Source organism: Pagrus pagrus (assembly GCF_965226575.1).
Source record: "Pagrus pagrus genome assembly, chromosome: 20".
NCBI lineage: Eukaryota > Metazoa > Chordata > Actinopteri > Spariformes > Sparidae > Pagrus > Pagrus pagrus.
In genome coordinates, this window is record NC_140207.1 from 11,995,293 (window position 1) to 12,009,443 (window position 14,151).

The 14,151-nt window shown below is 40.6% G+C and overlaps 2 protein-coding genes across 2 annotated transcripts; one reads left to right on the top strand and one right to left on the bottom strand.

Annotated features, from left to right (window-relative positions):
* Window positions 1–343: 343 nt before the first annotated feature.
* On the bottom strand, window positions 344–8,732 carry usp12a (ubiquitin specific peptidase 12a). Its single transcript, XM_084341069.1, has 9 exons — window positions 8,346–8,732; window positions 6,364–6,444; window positions 6,052–6,265; window positions 5,635–5,870; window positions 5,237–5,313; window positions 4,502–4,585; window positions 3,474–3,671; window positions 1,303–1,381; window positions 344–1,205 (listed from the first exon to the last, which is right to left on the bottom strand). Exons 1-9 carry the CDS (start codon window positions 8,391–8,393, stop codon window positions 1,104–1,106), a joined length of 1,119 nt encoding a protein of 372 aa, XP_084197195.1. The 5' UTR covers window positions 8,394–8,732; the 3' UTR covers window positions 344–1,103.
* A 297-nt stretch (window positions 8,733–9,029) lies between these two features.
* rpl21 (ribosomal protein L21) lies at window positions 9,030–11,759 on the top strand. Its single transcript, XM_084341070.1, has 6 exons — window positions 9,030–9,138; window positions 9,975–10,053; window positions 10,177–10,238; window positions 10,624–10,736; window positions 11,137–11,287; window positions 11,637–11,759. The coding sequence occupies exons 2-6, from the start codon at window positions 9,987–9,989 to the stop codon at window positions 11,724–11,726; spliced, it is 483 nt and encodes a 160-aa protein (XP_084197196.1). The 5' UTR covers window positions 9,030–9,138; window positions 9,975–9,986; the 3' UTR covers window positions 11,727–11,759.
* The last annotated feature ends 2,392 nt before the right edge of the window (window positions 11,760–14,151 follow it).

Sequence of the window (14,151 nt, forward strand, 5' to 3'; positions counted from 1 at the left end):
CAGCCTCCCCCCCTCCTCCCCTGTCCTCCATCTTCTCTACCTAATCTCTCCATCCTTGCAGCATTGCCTCCCCAGACACCCCTGCTGATGAGGGAGGACTGATGGGTGGCTTGTTGATGTGCATTTATGTGGCCACGCTGAGCTGACCAAGCGTTATGTCGGCTGCGTGCGTGGGCGTTTTTTTTCCCCACAGCACCTGCCTTTAAGCTCTGAATGGATTAAAAATAGCTCCTGTTGCAGTGGGAGAGAGCAGCTACCAGGTGGCACCGCTAAGGGGCGATGTTGAGCTCTATGAGTCATCAGTGCGCACCTGTGGGACACAGAAAGGAGAGCACACCCTGCCTCAATCTTACTGGCTTTATTTCTTTTTCTTTAAAACAGAAAATAATCGCTTCACAACAGGCCTTTTTAAGCAAACCCTCACATTAAACTTGCCAACACCTACAAAACGGTATCAAAAGTGCACCATAGTGTTAATACATCTTCTCAAGGTCTAACATTTTCCAATGATAATATTATCTTCTCGTTATATTTATACAAATACCATCCTGTACACTGTAGAAATATACAACCCAGTGTCACCCCCCACCCATCCTCCTTTACACCCATGATCAAAAACATGATCCACTCAATAAACCCCAGTGCAGAAAAACAAACAGTGTGAGGGGTAATGACACCAGGCCAATATTACATCATATGAATTATTAAATACCCATTCAACCCCACACCCAAGGCAAAAACTAAATACGCCACTCATACGACCAACCGACATCTGTACAACCCTCATTCAATGTCTTTTTTTAAAAACAATCTTGACACAGTTTTCATTCATTATCGTCTCATTGTCCCGGCAGCAGGGTCCAGCCAAAGTTAAGGCGATGAGAGGGAGCAGGAAGTAAGGGGCAGCTGGTATGTTAAGGGAAGGGGGGGGGGTTTCCACGGCTGAGCTGCAGCGCTGAGTGCGTAAAAAGCACGAGTATGAATTACAGCTGTTCCGGCACACACGCGAGCTGATGTGGCGTGTTAAGGGTCCGCTGCTCCCCGCGAAGAAGGGGAACAGAGCATTTCTCCCGGTTTCTGTGGCGAAACGCTTGCCTCCACATTCAGTCTCTGGACTGGTAAAAGAGGATGTAGCCCGACTCAGAGTTCTTGGAGATTTCAGAAGTCAGACCGTAGAACTCCTCTATGGCCTGTGCATCGATTTTCTACAAGAACAAGACAGACGACACACAACAGGGTTAGAAACAAATACAAGTTACTGTGAGAACTAAATCAAATGTACATACAGATAAACACACTTACCTCTACAATATCATCATCAAACAGCAACCAGAAGTCGTGGCTTTTCACAATGGCGATGTAGTGACCCCTGTTTGGACCACTGAAAAGACACAGCAAACACAATGAGCGCTACAGAGTAAACTTTCACTGCGTAAACACAGCAGTCGCATCTTGAACATTTATATCTGTTCATGAAGTTTGGTGACCTCATGTGATTCCTGCTTAGCTCCACCCAAGTTATTCCTGAGCATCTGATGTGTCTGTGTGGGTGTGCAGGGCCATAAATAAAACAAAACATCTGTGCAGCTGTGAACCAAACACTGAAATTAGAATGAATGTGAGCACATAAGACCAATATTAGACTGTGACTAGTTTAGCTTGGCCACATTGACACATATTTACAGTCAAAATGTCACTGAACCTGTGTTTGCAGTCGTAGTTAACATGCGCTTAGTGAGGAGAAGTAACTAGAGTAAGGTTAGTTGACTGGATTTCTTCTATTCCAACATGGAGGCCTTAACCACTCAATACTGTGGTGTGACATCAACCTCATGATAATAGACTCCGCTAACCTCAGGTCAGATTTTCCGTGACGGTCCAAAGGATGTGACTTAATGCACATTCTCGAGTGCCTCTCTCCGCTCCACTAACAGAGAGCAAGAGTAGCTAATGTTATTTTAGAAATGGAGTCCTCTAACATAAACGTCCAGCTTCCAGCAAAACACAGAAGTTCCCCACTTGTTATTGTTTATTCTGTCGGCAATTGGAAAAAGTACAAGGTTACGTCCATATTGAATGTAATCAGTGATGTCCACACCTCAAGTGGACTGCCTGGAAGTCTGCAGAAAGTCTGCTTAAGGCCCCTTACAGACTGGAAGAATTGTGGGTTTCCCCACAAAGTCCACGAGTCTGCAAGAGCAGGGAAGTCTGGACATTTGGATGCAGCCACATTGCTGTTACTGTACTTCTCGATCTTTACTTTACATGAAATGCTATGTTGAGCTCTCTTGGAGGAGATAGCTTTTTTAATGTAATTGTACAAATGAAAGTGGACACAAACAGGAAAAAAGAGGGGAAAGAGGAAATGGAAGTGATATTCAACTAAGGTCCGCAGCTGGCATTGTAACTGGTGATGCAACCAAGATGACTCAACTCCAAAGCTTTTAAACACGATGTCTATAGCTATCAGACACTTCAATTTAATGCTTTTTAGGACAAATCATCCTTTTCTTATTCAAGCATTGCAGGTATGATTAGAGGGAAGTAGCAGAGGTAGATTGTAAACGGGATTATGGTTATTAGAGTGAGTTAAGTTGATCTACATTTGGTCAACAGCTCAATGCAGGTAAGAAGTAAAAAGATGAATGTGGTTACATAATAGGTCTAAAGGTGTTTTACAAACAGAAATGTGGATTCATTTCGACAAAAAAGATGGATAAGCAAAACTAGTAAAATATTTCTTGCTATTGAGACCTCAAAAAAATCTAATTTAAGACTATCTCAAAGACTATCTCAAAGGATGCATGTATTTTTGCCGTCCAGTACACTGTCTCATGCCCTGTAGTGTGGATATTTTGACAGAAATCTGCTAATCTCACTCAGTTGAAGCAGTAATAATTAACTGTATGAATTAAGCCCTATCATGACTTAATGTTAGCAGAAATCCCAGACGATATATAGCCTCAAATCATGACATTAATCGCCCTGCTCTGAAAATAACCGTGGCAACAGGGAGCTGAAAAGAGAGCTAAGCTCAAAGGGAGTGGACTCAGACAGATAATTTACTTCAGTAGGACTCCTGACTCACTTTCCCGACTCCAGATAGGTTTGACCTTTAAAATATACTTTGTTTAATTAATTATTTCTGTTCTGAGCCGTGAAGGGCTGGAGTTTATTTCAGCGTGCACTGTGTGGAAGGCAGGGAACACCTTGTATAAACACAGACAGACAAACTCCCACTCACACTGGGTCAAAGCCGGCGCTGAGAGAGAAAGTACAGCACAGCGGAACAATGATAGACGAGGGTCTGGGTTTTCTCCTGATGTGGTATAAATTCTAATATACCTTTAATCTAATGCCAACCGGTTCAAATGTATTTTATTATTAGAACAATCATTGGTCTGCCCGTCTCTGGTTGCTGTGGAGACGGTTATAAGGTGTTGTATTCTGGCTGTGTGTTTGCACCTACACACCTCCCACAATGCACCACCACGGCGACCAGGTCGTAGAGCCTCTCAGGATTGGTGGCGTCCCCAGAGGTGTTGAACAGGCGGAGCTCCAGGGGGAAGACGACGCGATAGGACAACTTGGTGTAGCGCTGCAGCTGCTCCATGTACTTAAAGCGCTTCAGGTGCAAAGCCAAGATCATTGGCAGTTTCTTTACACGCATCCTACGTCACAAACAGAGTCAGACACAATTTCTACATCCCAAACCACACACAGAAATGCATTAACACACGTCTAAAACACACAAATTACGGGGAGATACAACAGGTAAATAAGTTTAAAAACTGATTACTTATATTAAGACAATTCTTTTTTGAATTTCAAGTTTTCTGAAATCTATGCTAGAATATTCAAACAAGGCATGGTCTAATGAGATATGCTCATTTGCATTCATTTCCAGCAGAAATCTCAACATCAGAGAAATCCAGGTTCATAATTATAGTCAATGGTTTTTTATCGAAGGGATTTAGGATTGCTTTTAAATAACAATACAGTCAACAGTCATGGCAAAAATCCCGTTTTTCTGTATTTTTAGGAATAAAATGCTCTACGAATCAGGCTATGAATGATATATGAAGCTTCACAATTAATAAAACTTGTTTGCTGTATGTCAGTGCTACTGAATTGGAGATTTATGTAGAATGAGAGAGAACTCATTTAGAGACAACTGCCTTTAAAGATATGTACCGTCAGATTCTTTACATTTAAGAAATGGTGAATAGAGGAAAAATATCACAAGAAAACTTTCCTAGTTGACTAATTAGGACATTTGTTTTTTTGTACTACAAGTTTTCGATACTATAATACAAAAATGATGCTGTTTGTGCTAGTTTGCTTATGTTTCCAGAACAGAAATCTGAACTAAAATAGCAACTACATATGTTTTTTGGTTTTCTGGTCTGGTCTGAAAGAAGACATGTAATGGAAGAAAAATAGCCCAAAATCACAATTACACAGTTCACCTGTACAATCTGTTATTTAACTGTATACTGACCTCTTGTGTGCCTCCTGCTTGCTTCTACATTCTTCACAGTAGTATTTGTACTCACTGCACAGTGTCTCTGTGTTACTGAAACCTCTGAGAGAAACCATGAGGACAAAGTCAGTCAATATACAATTTGATATCTATTTTTACAAATGAATGATCTAATTTTACAACAATACATCCTCCTCATGCAGTTTGGTGAAGGACACAGCACAGAGTGTATTTGTCAATACGCCCTCCTTAAATAGTCATGCAGGAAAAAAGCAGTTTTCCATGGATCCTTGAAAAGCCTGCAGCCGAATACAAACATCACCTGATAAAAGCACTTTATGCTGTTTTCTTTTCAGCACAAGAAAACTTTACAATAACCTCAGCTGCAACCTCTAAAAGTGTTACTCCTTTGTTTTACATGCACAAAACAAGTAAACCCCAAAGTCAGCCAGTCAACAGTTAATAGCTCCATAATTTGAAACATTTGTTAATCTTTGTATTTTTCCAAATGTGTGGCCAAAAGCTAAATTTAATGTCTTCAAGTTGTTTTTTAATATAACCAATAGCCCAAAACTCAAAGAAGTCAGTTCACTACAATGAAAAACAAAAAACTGCAGTAAATCCTCACTTTTGACAAGCTGGAACCATCAAATGTTTTGCATTGTTTCCAATTCATTTTCTGTCAATCAACTACTAATCCTGCTTTCTCAAAGCCAGGTGCAGCTCCGTTTATCCTGCATGCGGTTAACTTACCTGAGGCAGTGTGTGATGGAGGTATTCTGTTCTACATCCACAGAAAGGTCCAGAAAGTCCTCATCTTTGCTGCTTATCTGAAAAGAAAAGGGACATCAAAATAAGATAAAAGCAACTAAACCCAAGTACCAGACAAATGTGTCTGTATGAATAGCTTGGAATATTCTAATAATAACTTCCTGTTATGGTGCAAGGGCTGTGGCCATAAGGCAGTAAAAATCCTTCCGTTAGCCATTCTAGTGTATTTACTTAAAACATTGTTTGCACACAGACTGACACAACCTAAACTGCAAGTGTACTAATCCCTGAACTCAACAGCAGGACTGCTTGAATGAAAACATGTTTAAACACGACTCTGGTCACACACGGTTGAAGCTACTTAAACTTCCTCCTAGTACCGTTTCACAGGTGAGGCAGCGTGTCTCATTGGTCAGAGTGCCTTGGAAGATCTCATGGACCCAGGTGGGAGCAGGTGTGGCGTTGCTGTTGTTGTTCTGAGAGTCCAATGTGCCGTTGGCAAGGCGGCCATTGGTCTTCTCCTGCTTCCTCTCCTCCTGAAGCAGATCTGCGATGGTGTTGAGCAGGTAGTTCAGGAACTCGTGGGCATCCTGCTGCATGTAGTTGTCAAATAGCTCTGAGGAAGAAAGGACAGAGGGAGACTTTGGAGTACAACATGTTTGGCAGGTACTTCAGGGTCTTGCATGCAGCCAACAAGGAGAAACAAGAGTGTAAGGAATTTTAAAGCAGTTGATAAGCGATGATGTGACATTGTGCTTTAGCTTATTTTCTTCCTTTGTTTATGAGTTTGCCCTTACCATTCTCCTTGCGTAGCCGTGTGATGAACTTCTTGGGTGGTATGACACCCACTTTCCTCTTCTGGTTGGCAATACTGTGGAACAGGTCTGCAAGGCAGGTGAGCAGGTTCTCCTTCCGCCGAGGCTGACTGCGATATGCCAAGATCTTCTCCCGAAACGGTCGGCAGAAGTACAGAGCCTGCAGCACCGAGTTGCAGTAGCAGGTGTTCCCAAACTAAAATCACATATGGCATAGAGTAGAATCGGTGTGAGTACGAGTCAAGTGGAGATGTATTCAAAACACTGCATCTGCACAGTGTAATATTCACTTACATTGACCAGGCCAAAGTAGTGCTCATTGACCGGAAACTGCTCGGATCCAATCTCTTTCTCCAGTGCAGAGGCATTGGCGCCCTGTAAATGCACAAAGCCGAAAAACTCTTTTACTTTATTAAACAAAACAAATACTTTGCACATCTACTTCATGAGCCAGGTGCATAGGAGGAGCGATGAGCAGACCAAAAGTTGGAAGCAAACTCCCTCACACTGCCTTTAATTGCAAAAATATATGTATACCGATATACGCATTTCCTTGTAATGAGCCCTTAGATGCAGTTATCAAACAGTTGTGTCAAGGATATGTAACAGAGGCTTAATACAAGGGATGGGACGAAAAAATGGTTTAGCGAGATTCTTGATCAAAAACACTCTTGATTGTGGCGGATTTTCATCATCGGGATGATTGTGAATCGAGATAATAGTAAATATCTTAACATGAATGACTTGAAAAAGCGGTTTAGCTTGCTGACGTAATTTCTTTATTGGTTTCCTGATTTGATTTGAATTGCCTAAACTTGTCACCATGGCTGGAGGGCATGGCTTGCACATTGTATCTCACACAAAAACAAGTTAGGTCAAGTGGGTAAAATAGGGCGGATTCCAAAAAAGAAAAAAAAAGACAGCGGAGTGAGGTTACCGCCATTTATTTATCCGTCATTTGTACAGGATGACCCTATGATTTTTGATTACTTATTTAAGATTATTTGTTTTTCACTAAAAAAAGGATGTGTGTCCTATTATTTGTTTCCTAACAAAATGTAAGATTAAATTGATTCCAGTATGTTTATGTGCACGCACGAACAAGCGGATGATCATTGGGATAATATCGTGAATCAAAATGATATTGGAAAGGATAATCAACCTGAAATTTCCATATTGTCCTATCCTTACAGGATAATTTACAATAAAAACAATAAACTTAATTGTCTAAAATAACATCAGTGTACTGAAACAGTTAATTTCACTGGGAATTAATAATTATAAAAGTATCCTGATAAGTTTTCAGCTCACATCGGGTAACATATTGCCGATACCAATACATCTGCGATAGGCCAATATCAGCTGTTAATATCCACTTACAAACATCAAGACTAAACATTTCCCATAGTACCTCCACTCTGCCCTTTTATATCATTACAACTAAAAGCATGCAGCATTTTAAACTGACAGAAACGTTTAGGTTGCCAAAAGGCTTTTGTACGGTAAAACTCGTCTAAGATGACAAAAATGATACGTATCAGAATAGAAAATATCGAAGCGCAGTGCTGTTTAAAGTTAGCACAGCAGTCGGTGCTTGTTTTGGGAAACGCATAGCCCTGTAGCATGATTATGCAAGGATAAATAGAGCAGGTTGCAATAGTAGTGTATACAGCAGAAAACTGTGCAGAGTGGACGTGCACCTGGAACGGGTCCACAACTGCGCAGCTAATGATAAACCATGTCGTCATTGCCTGCGTTAATAAGATCTGGTAGTTTGTCAAAGGCCAACACGCCTACTTAGCCTTTCCCACAGTTTAAGTTACACACACATACTGCAGATTAATCGTCTCTCTGTCTCCGAAGTCATCCATTATCCAGCTGTGGTCCAGTTGTTGGTCAGCTGCAACACTGCTTTAGCTTTAGTTACCTTCACGCTAGCTAGTTAGCTGACAATCCCGGCTGCGGCAGGTGCACTGTCACCGCGCTCAGAGGAGCTGTGATAAATATTAACCCGATAAGTCGTCAAGATACGAGTTGAAACGAAGTCAGCGTTAGAGTGTGTCCATCTACAGGCGTTAGCAAGAGGAGCAGAGCGGAGAAGGCAGTGGGTGGCTGCTGCTTTGCTATGGTCGGAAAACTGCTTGGCTAGCACAGACACCAGAATTAACTGCTTTCGTTTCTAATTCAACGGTTGAAAAGCCACTAACAGCGCAGCCACGGTTTCCTTATCACCCAATAGCCCGACTAATGCCAATACGAGACTGCCGTGCACTCACCATGGTACAAAAAGAGGCAAATTTGGAGACTGTCATTAGGATTTCCATTCGGCTAGCGCCATCTTCCACCACACAGCCGCGCGCTGACAAGACTGGGCTGGCTCCCCTCGTGAGAGCAGGCAGGCGATTCTGCTGAGCTCGCGACAGAAAGTCCAACCGCTCAAGAAGAAAATGAGAGCATTCCCTGGTCACTACTTCCGTCTTCGTTTAGTCGAGGTCGGTCAAGATGATCGCCACCCTTTTGCCTATGAGTGCAACGCTCAAATTCAGAGAGAGGCGCATTTGTCAAAGCCAAATTGGGTAATGTCAAAATATCTCTCGAGGTAAACTGTCCATTGCGTCAACACTTTAGAGGTTTGTCGTGCTCTAGTTTTGCGCATGCGTATCACCACAGACTCCGAGGGTGATATAACAGTTTGGAGCATCGAACAAACCCTAACATTTGTTTAGATGTGAACGAACAAAGAAATGTAAGCGCAAAAAACAGTCAAAACAAAACAAAAAAAACTAAAGAGAAATTGTATTTTGTGGGGCTGCGTTATATACTTTTCTTTTCTTACACTTTTTAGTATACTAAAATAACGTTAATCTTATCGATCCATGAAAATGAATGGGGGTTATTAGTCTATATAATATCTACATGAGCTGATTCTGGATCTGCTGGCCTTTATAGCGTCACAATTTTTTTTGTTCAGGCAATTTCGCGGCCTGCCTCTATTCTACTTCACAAGGCGGAGTTTGGGGGCCTCTAATCTCTCTTTCCGCCGTACCCGCCATCTTGTATAGACCGGGGGTAAGATCCTCTCCGTGTTAAAATGTTATTTTCTACTTTATTATCGTATAATTCGTACACAGTTACGTTCATATACTCATCGCAGTTCTTGCGCTACACCAATGCGGGTTAATATAGCCTGGAAAAACGTTCAATAGACTAATAATGTCCGTTCAGTGTGAGCAAGATCAGCAGCGTGGCTCTCCATGTGGGCCCAGCAGGCAGTGAAACGTTTAGTGGAAACCGTGTTTTTCCTCTGAACACTCTGTTCACGGCTGTAGTGCAGCTTAACACGGCATTTTTCGTGGATAGAAGGTCGTTTTTCCCATTGTTAAATTGTTGATGTGGTGCTGCCTACCAATGTAGAGGAATTGCGCTTGGTATTTATATAATGCTAACCTATACTGTAGCATGTTCCCTCATCGAAATTAGCAGCTTTGTTAGATTCTGCTGAATTGGATCCATCAAAAAACAGCCTTGTTTTTATTCTTATGTGCGTGCCTTCGGGATATATCTAACATTTTTTGTTGTCACTCACTTGGATCAGCTCTGTAGACGCAATGAGCTAAGATTTAGCCTGTGACAGCTACTTCTGTTAGCGTGTATGGGTTGACATGGTGTATCCATCTAGTGTAAATGGAAATATTTTAACATCCATCTTGTTGCAATCCTTACAGCAATTTGTGTATAATTTATCAAAATGACAGTTCCTCTGAATTCACATTATGATGTAGTGCATTGAGATGAAAATATAGCAGATTCTTTTTATTGTCATGTTTCATTAAAGATGTGGTATATTTACATTGGAAGAAAATCTCCAGGCTCTGTCACAACTAACTGAATTTTATTTCTCTCAGTAATCAGGCATCATGACGAACACCAGAGGCAAGAGGAGGGGGACGAGGTACATGTTTAGCAGGCAGTTCCGCAAACATGGTGAGTAATCAACTATCAGAGCGAGCTTTAATCAATTTTTGTGTAGAAAACTGTTTTATACAGCATAGAACCGTAGTCAAAGCCAAGGAAAACCTGAATTAATCTGCTTCATTTACTTGACAGGTCCAATTCCTCTGTCCACATACATGCGCATCTACAGGAAGGGTGACATTGTTGACATCAAGGTAAGACGAAGCACATGTTGACTAGTATCCTCATTTGGGTGATCATTAAGTTGAACTGCAATGATGTAAACAGGATTGATAATTGGCAAACATGCATACATCGAATAGCATGTTTTTAGATGTGCAAGCATTTAACATTTTCAGGAAACTAGCTCTTATGCCTTGGTTGTCCACTATTGAACACATTGTGTTGCATTGTAGTAATTTAAGTCGTAGTCAACTGATACCAATATTTTTACCTTAGATCATAGTGGAACTTGACAAATAAGGGCGAATGCTGGACAATTATGAGTTGTATTGTCAAATATTGATATGGTCAATAGGAAACTTTGTTGTTGTGGTGTATATACACATTGTTACATTGATGTATGCGATTTCTTTTCAGGGCACGGGTACTGTTCAAAAAGGAATGCCTCACAAGTGCTACCATGGCAAGACAGGACGCGTCTACAACGTAACCCAACATGCTGTTGGCATTATTGTCAACAAGCAGGTCAAGTAAGTAGGAAGTGGCATGTATGTAGGGACATATCTAAATGTGTAAACTTCAGCCTGGCACACACCAAAGGACACACTTCCTAACAATCCTTCAATAGTCATTGTTCTGGCTTCAATATTTTGGTGTGCGCTTGCTCTTACACTTACCTAAAGTGGGGGTGTGACCCCATCTTCACTTTGCCACCAGGGCTCTTTATGTCCTGAGTGGTCATTCACGTGGGGGAAAGTATTTCATCCTTAAGCACCCCAGTCTAACTCCTGTTTGACCTGAGGTTGCACTGAGGAGACAGCAGTGGAGTGCAGATAATGAAACATTATTTTGTATTTTGATAAGCTACCTGGACATTTGTTGCGATTTATGTGTTTGATATGAACCTGTTTATGCTTTTTGCTCTCGCAGGGGCAAGATCCTGGCCAAGAGGATTAACGTGCGCATTGAGCATGTGAAGCACTCAAAGAGCAGGGACAGTTTCCTGCAGCGCGTCAAGGAGAACGAGGCCAAGAAGATGGAGGCCAAGCAGAAGGGCAGCTGGGTGGAACTGAAGCGTCAGGTATGAAATGATTCAAATGACTTGTTTTCTTTTTTATTGTGGGTATTTTGAAGTGTTAAAAACAGGCAGAAAATCTTCAGGACACCCTGATTTAAAACGGTGTTTTGCAAAAGAAGTCATTCAGTGCCTGAGACATCACCTTTTGTGTACATTGAATGAAATCCATTAAGATTTTTTAGGTATGAAATAGTCTTAACAGTTTAGACATTAAGTTCCAAGAAGCAAAGCTGTAACTCTATTTGCAACAGAAATAGTCTGCTTGTTTTAATCTTCCATTCATTTTTTTGGTCATTTTTCTTCATGGTTGATTATTTAATCACCTAATAATCCCTCTTTCTTGTCTGTACAGCCTGCTCCTCCCCGTGACGCTCACTTCGTCAGCACCAAGAAGAACGTGCCACAGCTGCTTGAGCCCATCCCCTACGAGTTCATGGCATAAAGAGCTCAATAAAATAAAAATATTTGTACACACGCTGCTCGTCATGTTGCCTTCTGTTCACACATTTTAAATAAGGTTTGACTGTCATGATGTGCTGTCGCTCGGTGATGATCCTCCTCCTTTGATTTCTCAATGAAACCAAACGCACTTTTACATTTCACCGGCGATCTGAGAGTGACTGGCACACATGTCACAAGCATTTCCTATCTTCACACTTTCACCTGTCAGATAAACAAGTTTTTATCATATTTGCACTGTCAGTTAGCATCCTATTCTCTGGATATCAGCAATTAAAGCCCTGCATTCACTCGATTTTCCTCATTAGACCTTATTTGTATAGATTTAACCTGTTGCATGTGTTCTGAATGGGTATCTTCCATCTGTATGATAACCACATAGGTGTTTTCCACTAAAGATATTTTGATTTAGGAAAAGCACAGGTCTAAACAATAAAATAAATTATGGCTAAATCTTATGAAGCTGTGATTAAATACCAAGAAACTGCTGGCCTGTGAAGCCAATTAGGTGCAGTGTCTGCACGGTCGCTACATATGTACAAGAATGTGTTTTCACTCGATTATTGTAGTTTAAACCACAATATCTTTGCATTTCCTCTTAAAGTGACACGTGAAGATGAAAACAAAGTCACCCAGGGATTTTGAGACCTCGCAACTACACCACAAAGGACAAAAATATTAAGAACGTCCTTGTCACTATGTAGGTATTTGAATACAATCATCTTCTAGTCTATCTGTGAAAGGACAACATTTTAGTCATTCTAGTTTGCTACACTGAGATTGATCACTGTAAAGCTCAGAATAAGTGACCAGCTTTAACCTCAGTATTGGTCTTGTCAGATATAATAATTGAAAACACCTGTGGTAATTTAGGACATATGGAACTGTCCAGCCAAGCTATATCAGCGTTTATAGTGTCCATAGTTTGAACAACTTGGATTTAAACCTCTGAATCCCACCTACCACTGGGGGCAGTTACCACAAACTCGTGCTGTCAAGCGAACCCACTGAGCTACATATTCTGTTTTTTCCCCTTGTAACGTGTCACACATTAGCCAGAATTATATAGAAAAATGTTTATAAAATCATGCATGAGACAAATGGACTTTATCAAACGGCATCAATAAAAACAGTTTGTCACTGAGTCAACATCATACATATATCAGTGGAATAACCCCCTTTTTCCCCCTCCAACCTTAAAACTACTAAAAGTGGAAACTATACTCAATATTAATGGTTAACTACAAATGGACTCCAGTGCACGAGTGGCATGTTGGATCAGTGCAACTCAACCCCAGTATAAGATATAAGGCATAAATTAGCCCCATTACTGTAGTGGATCATGTCACAGGTAGTGCAGTAGGTGGCAGTGTGCACCATAATATGCGTTGAGCTTGTTACAAACACTTAGTCCCTCAGCTGTACAGAAGCAGACTAAGATGTTAGTAGAATTAAAGAGTATTAAATTTGTGCTTTATTGAATTTTCATTGGTATTGTGATTGGGCACCATTATAACCACAGATACGGTTTACCTCTGACTTGTCAAAACTGTAGTTGACATACGTTTGTGTGTTGAGCAGACAATGATTCAGCAGTTTTCCCCTGAGGACTTTAATTTTCCCTTTCCACCTCTTCATTGTGGTGTATTGTAGGAATAAACTATTTTTTATTTGCAAAGCACTTTAAATAAGGAGAAGTGCTTTTCAGTGCAAGGGATAATGCAATGCAGCAGGATAATAGAGGCTATTAAAAATGTTATTTTTTTTATCATGACTTGTTAGCTGTAGGTTTTTATAATCCAAAATTGAGATTTGACTGTTTGAGAAGTTTTTTTTCCAAACTTGAAAAGTGAGAAAACCAATTTTTTATCATCATACTTTAAGAGGTGCAATATAGTATTTAGTTTTAAACATTCAGAAATTAACAAATATTAAAACAGAATGTGAAGAAATATCAGTTTTGATGCCGAGCCCGTACCTATCTCATTGCTCTTATATTGTTCCTACATATTGCACCTTTAACTAGTCGAAATTGTCATTCCAAACACGCATAATCCACAATATAGCATACCACTCTGTAATGATATGTAACTGTACATTATCTGTGTCATTGCTGCAATTAACTGTTTAAAGCAGCGCCTTCATTGTAACCTCTTAATCTGTTTTTTTCTGAATGAGTGGATGGATTTAATATAATTTAAAATTTGCTCATTTACAGTGGTTCACCATTTAACAATAACCAACCGAAACCAAAAAGTACATTATTGTTTTGGTTTTTTATTATACTTATTTTCTTGCTATGATTTTGCAGCACAGTGTGTGTTTGTATGTGTGTGTGTGTGTGTGTGTGTGTGTGTGTGTGTGGGTGTGTGGACCACTTGATGTGTGTGCTGTTTAATCAGTGGAGG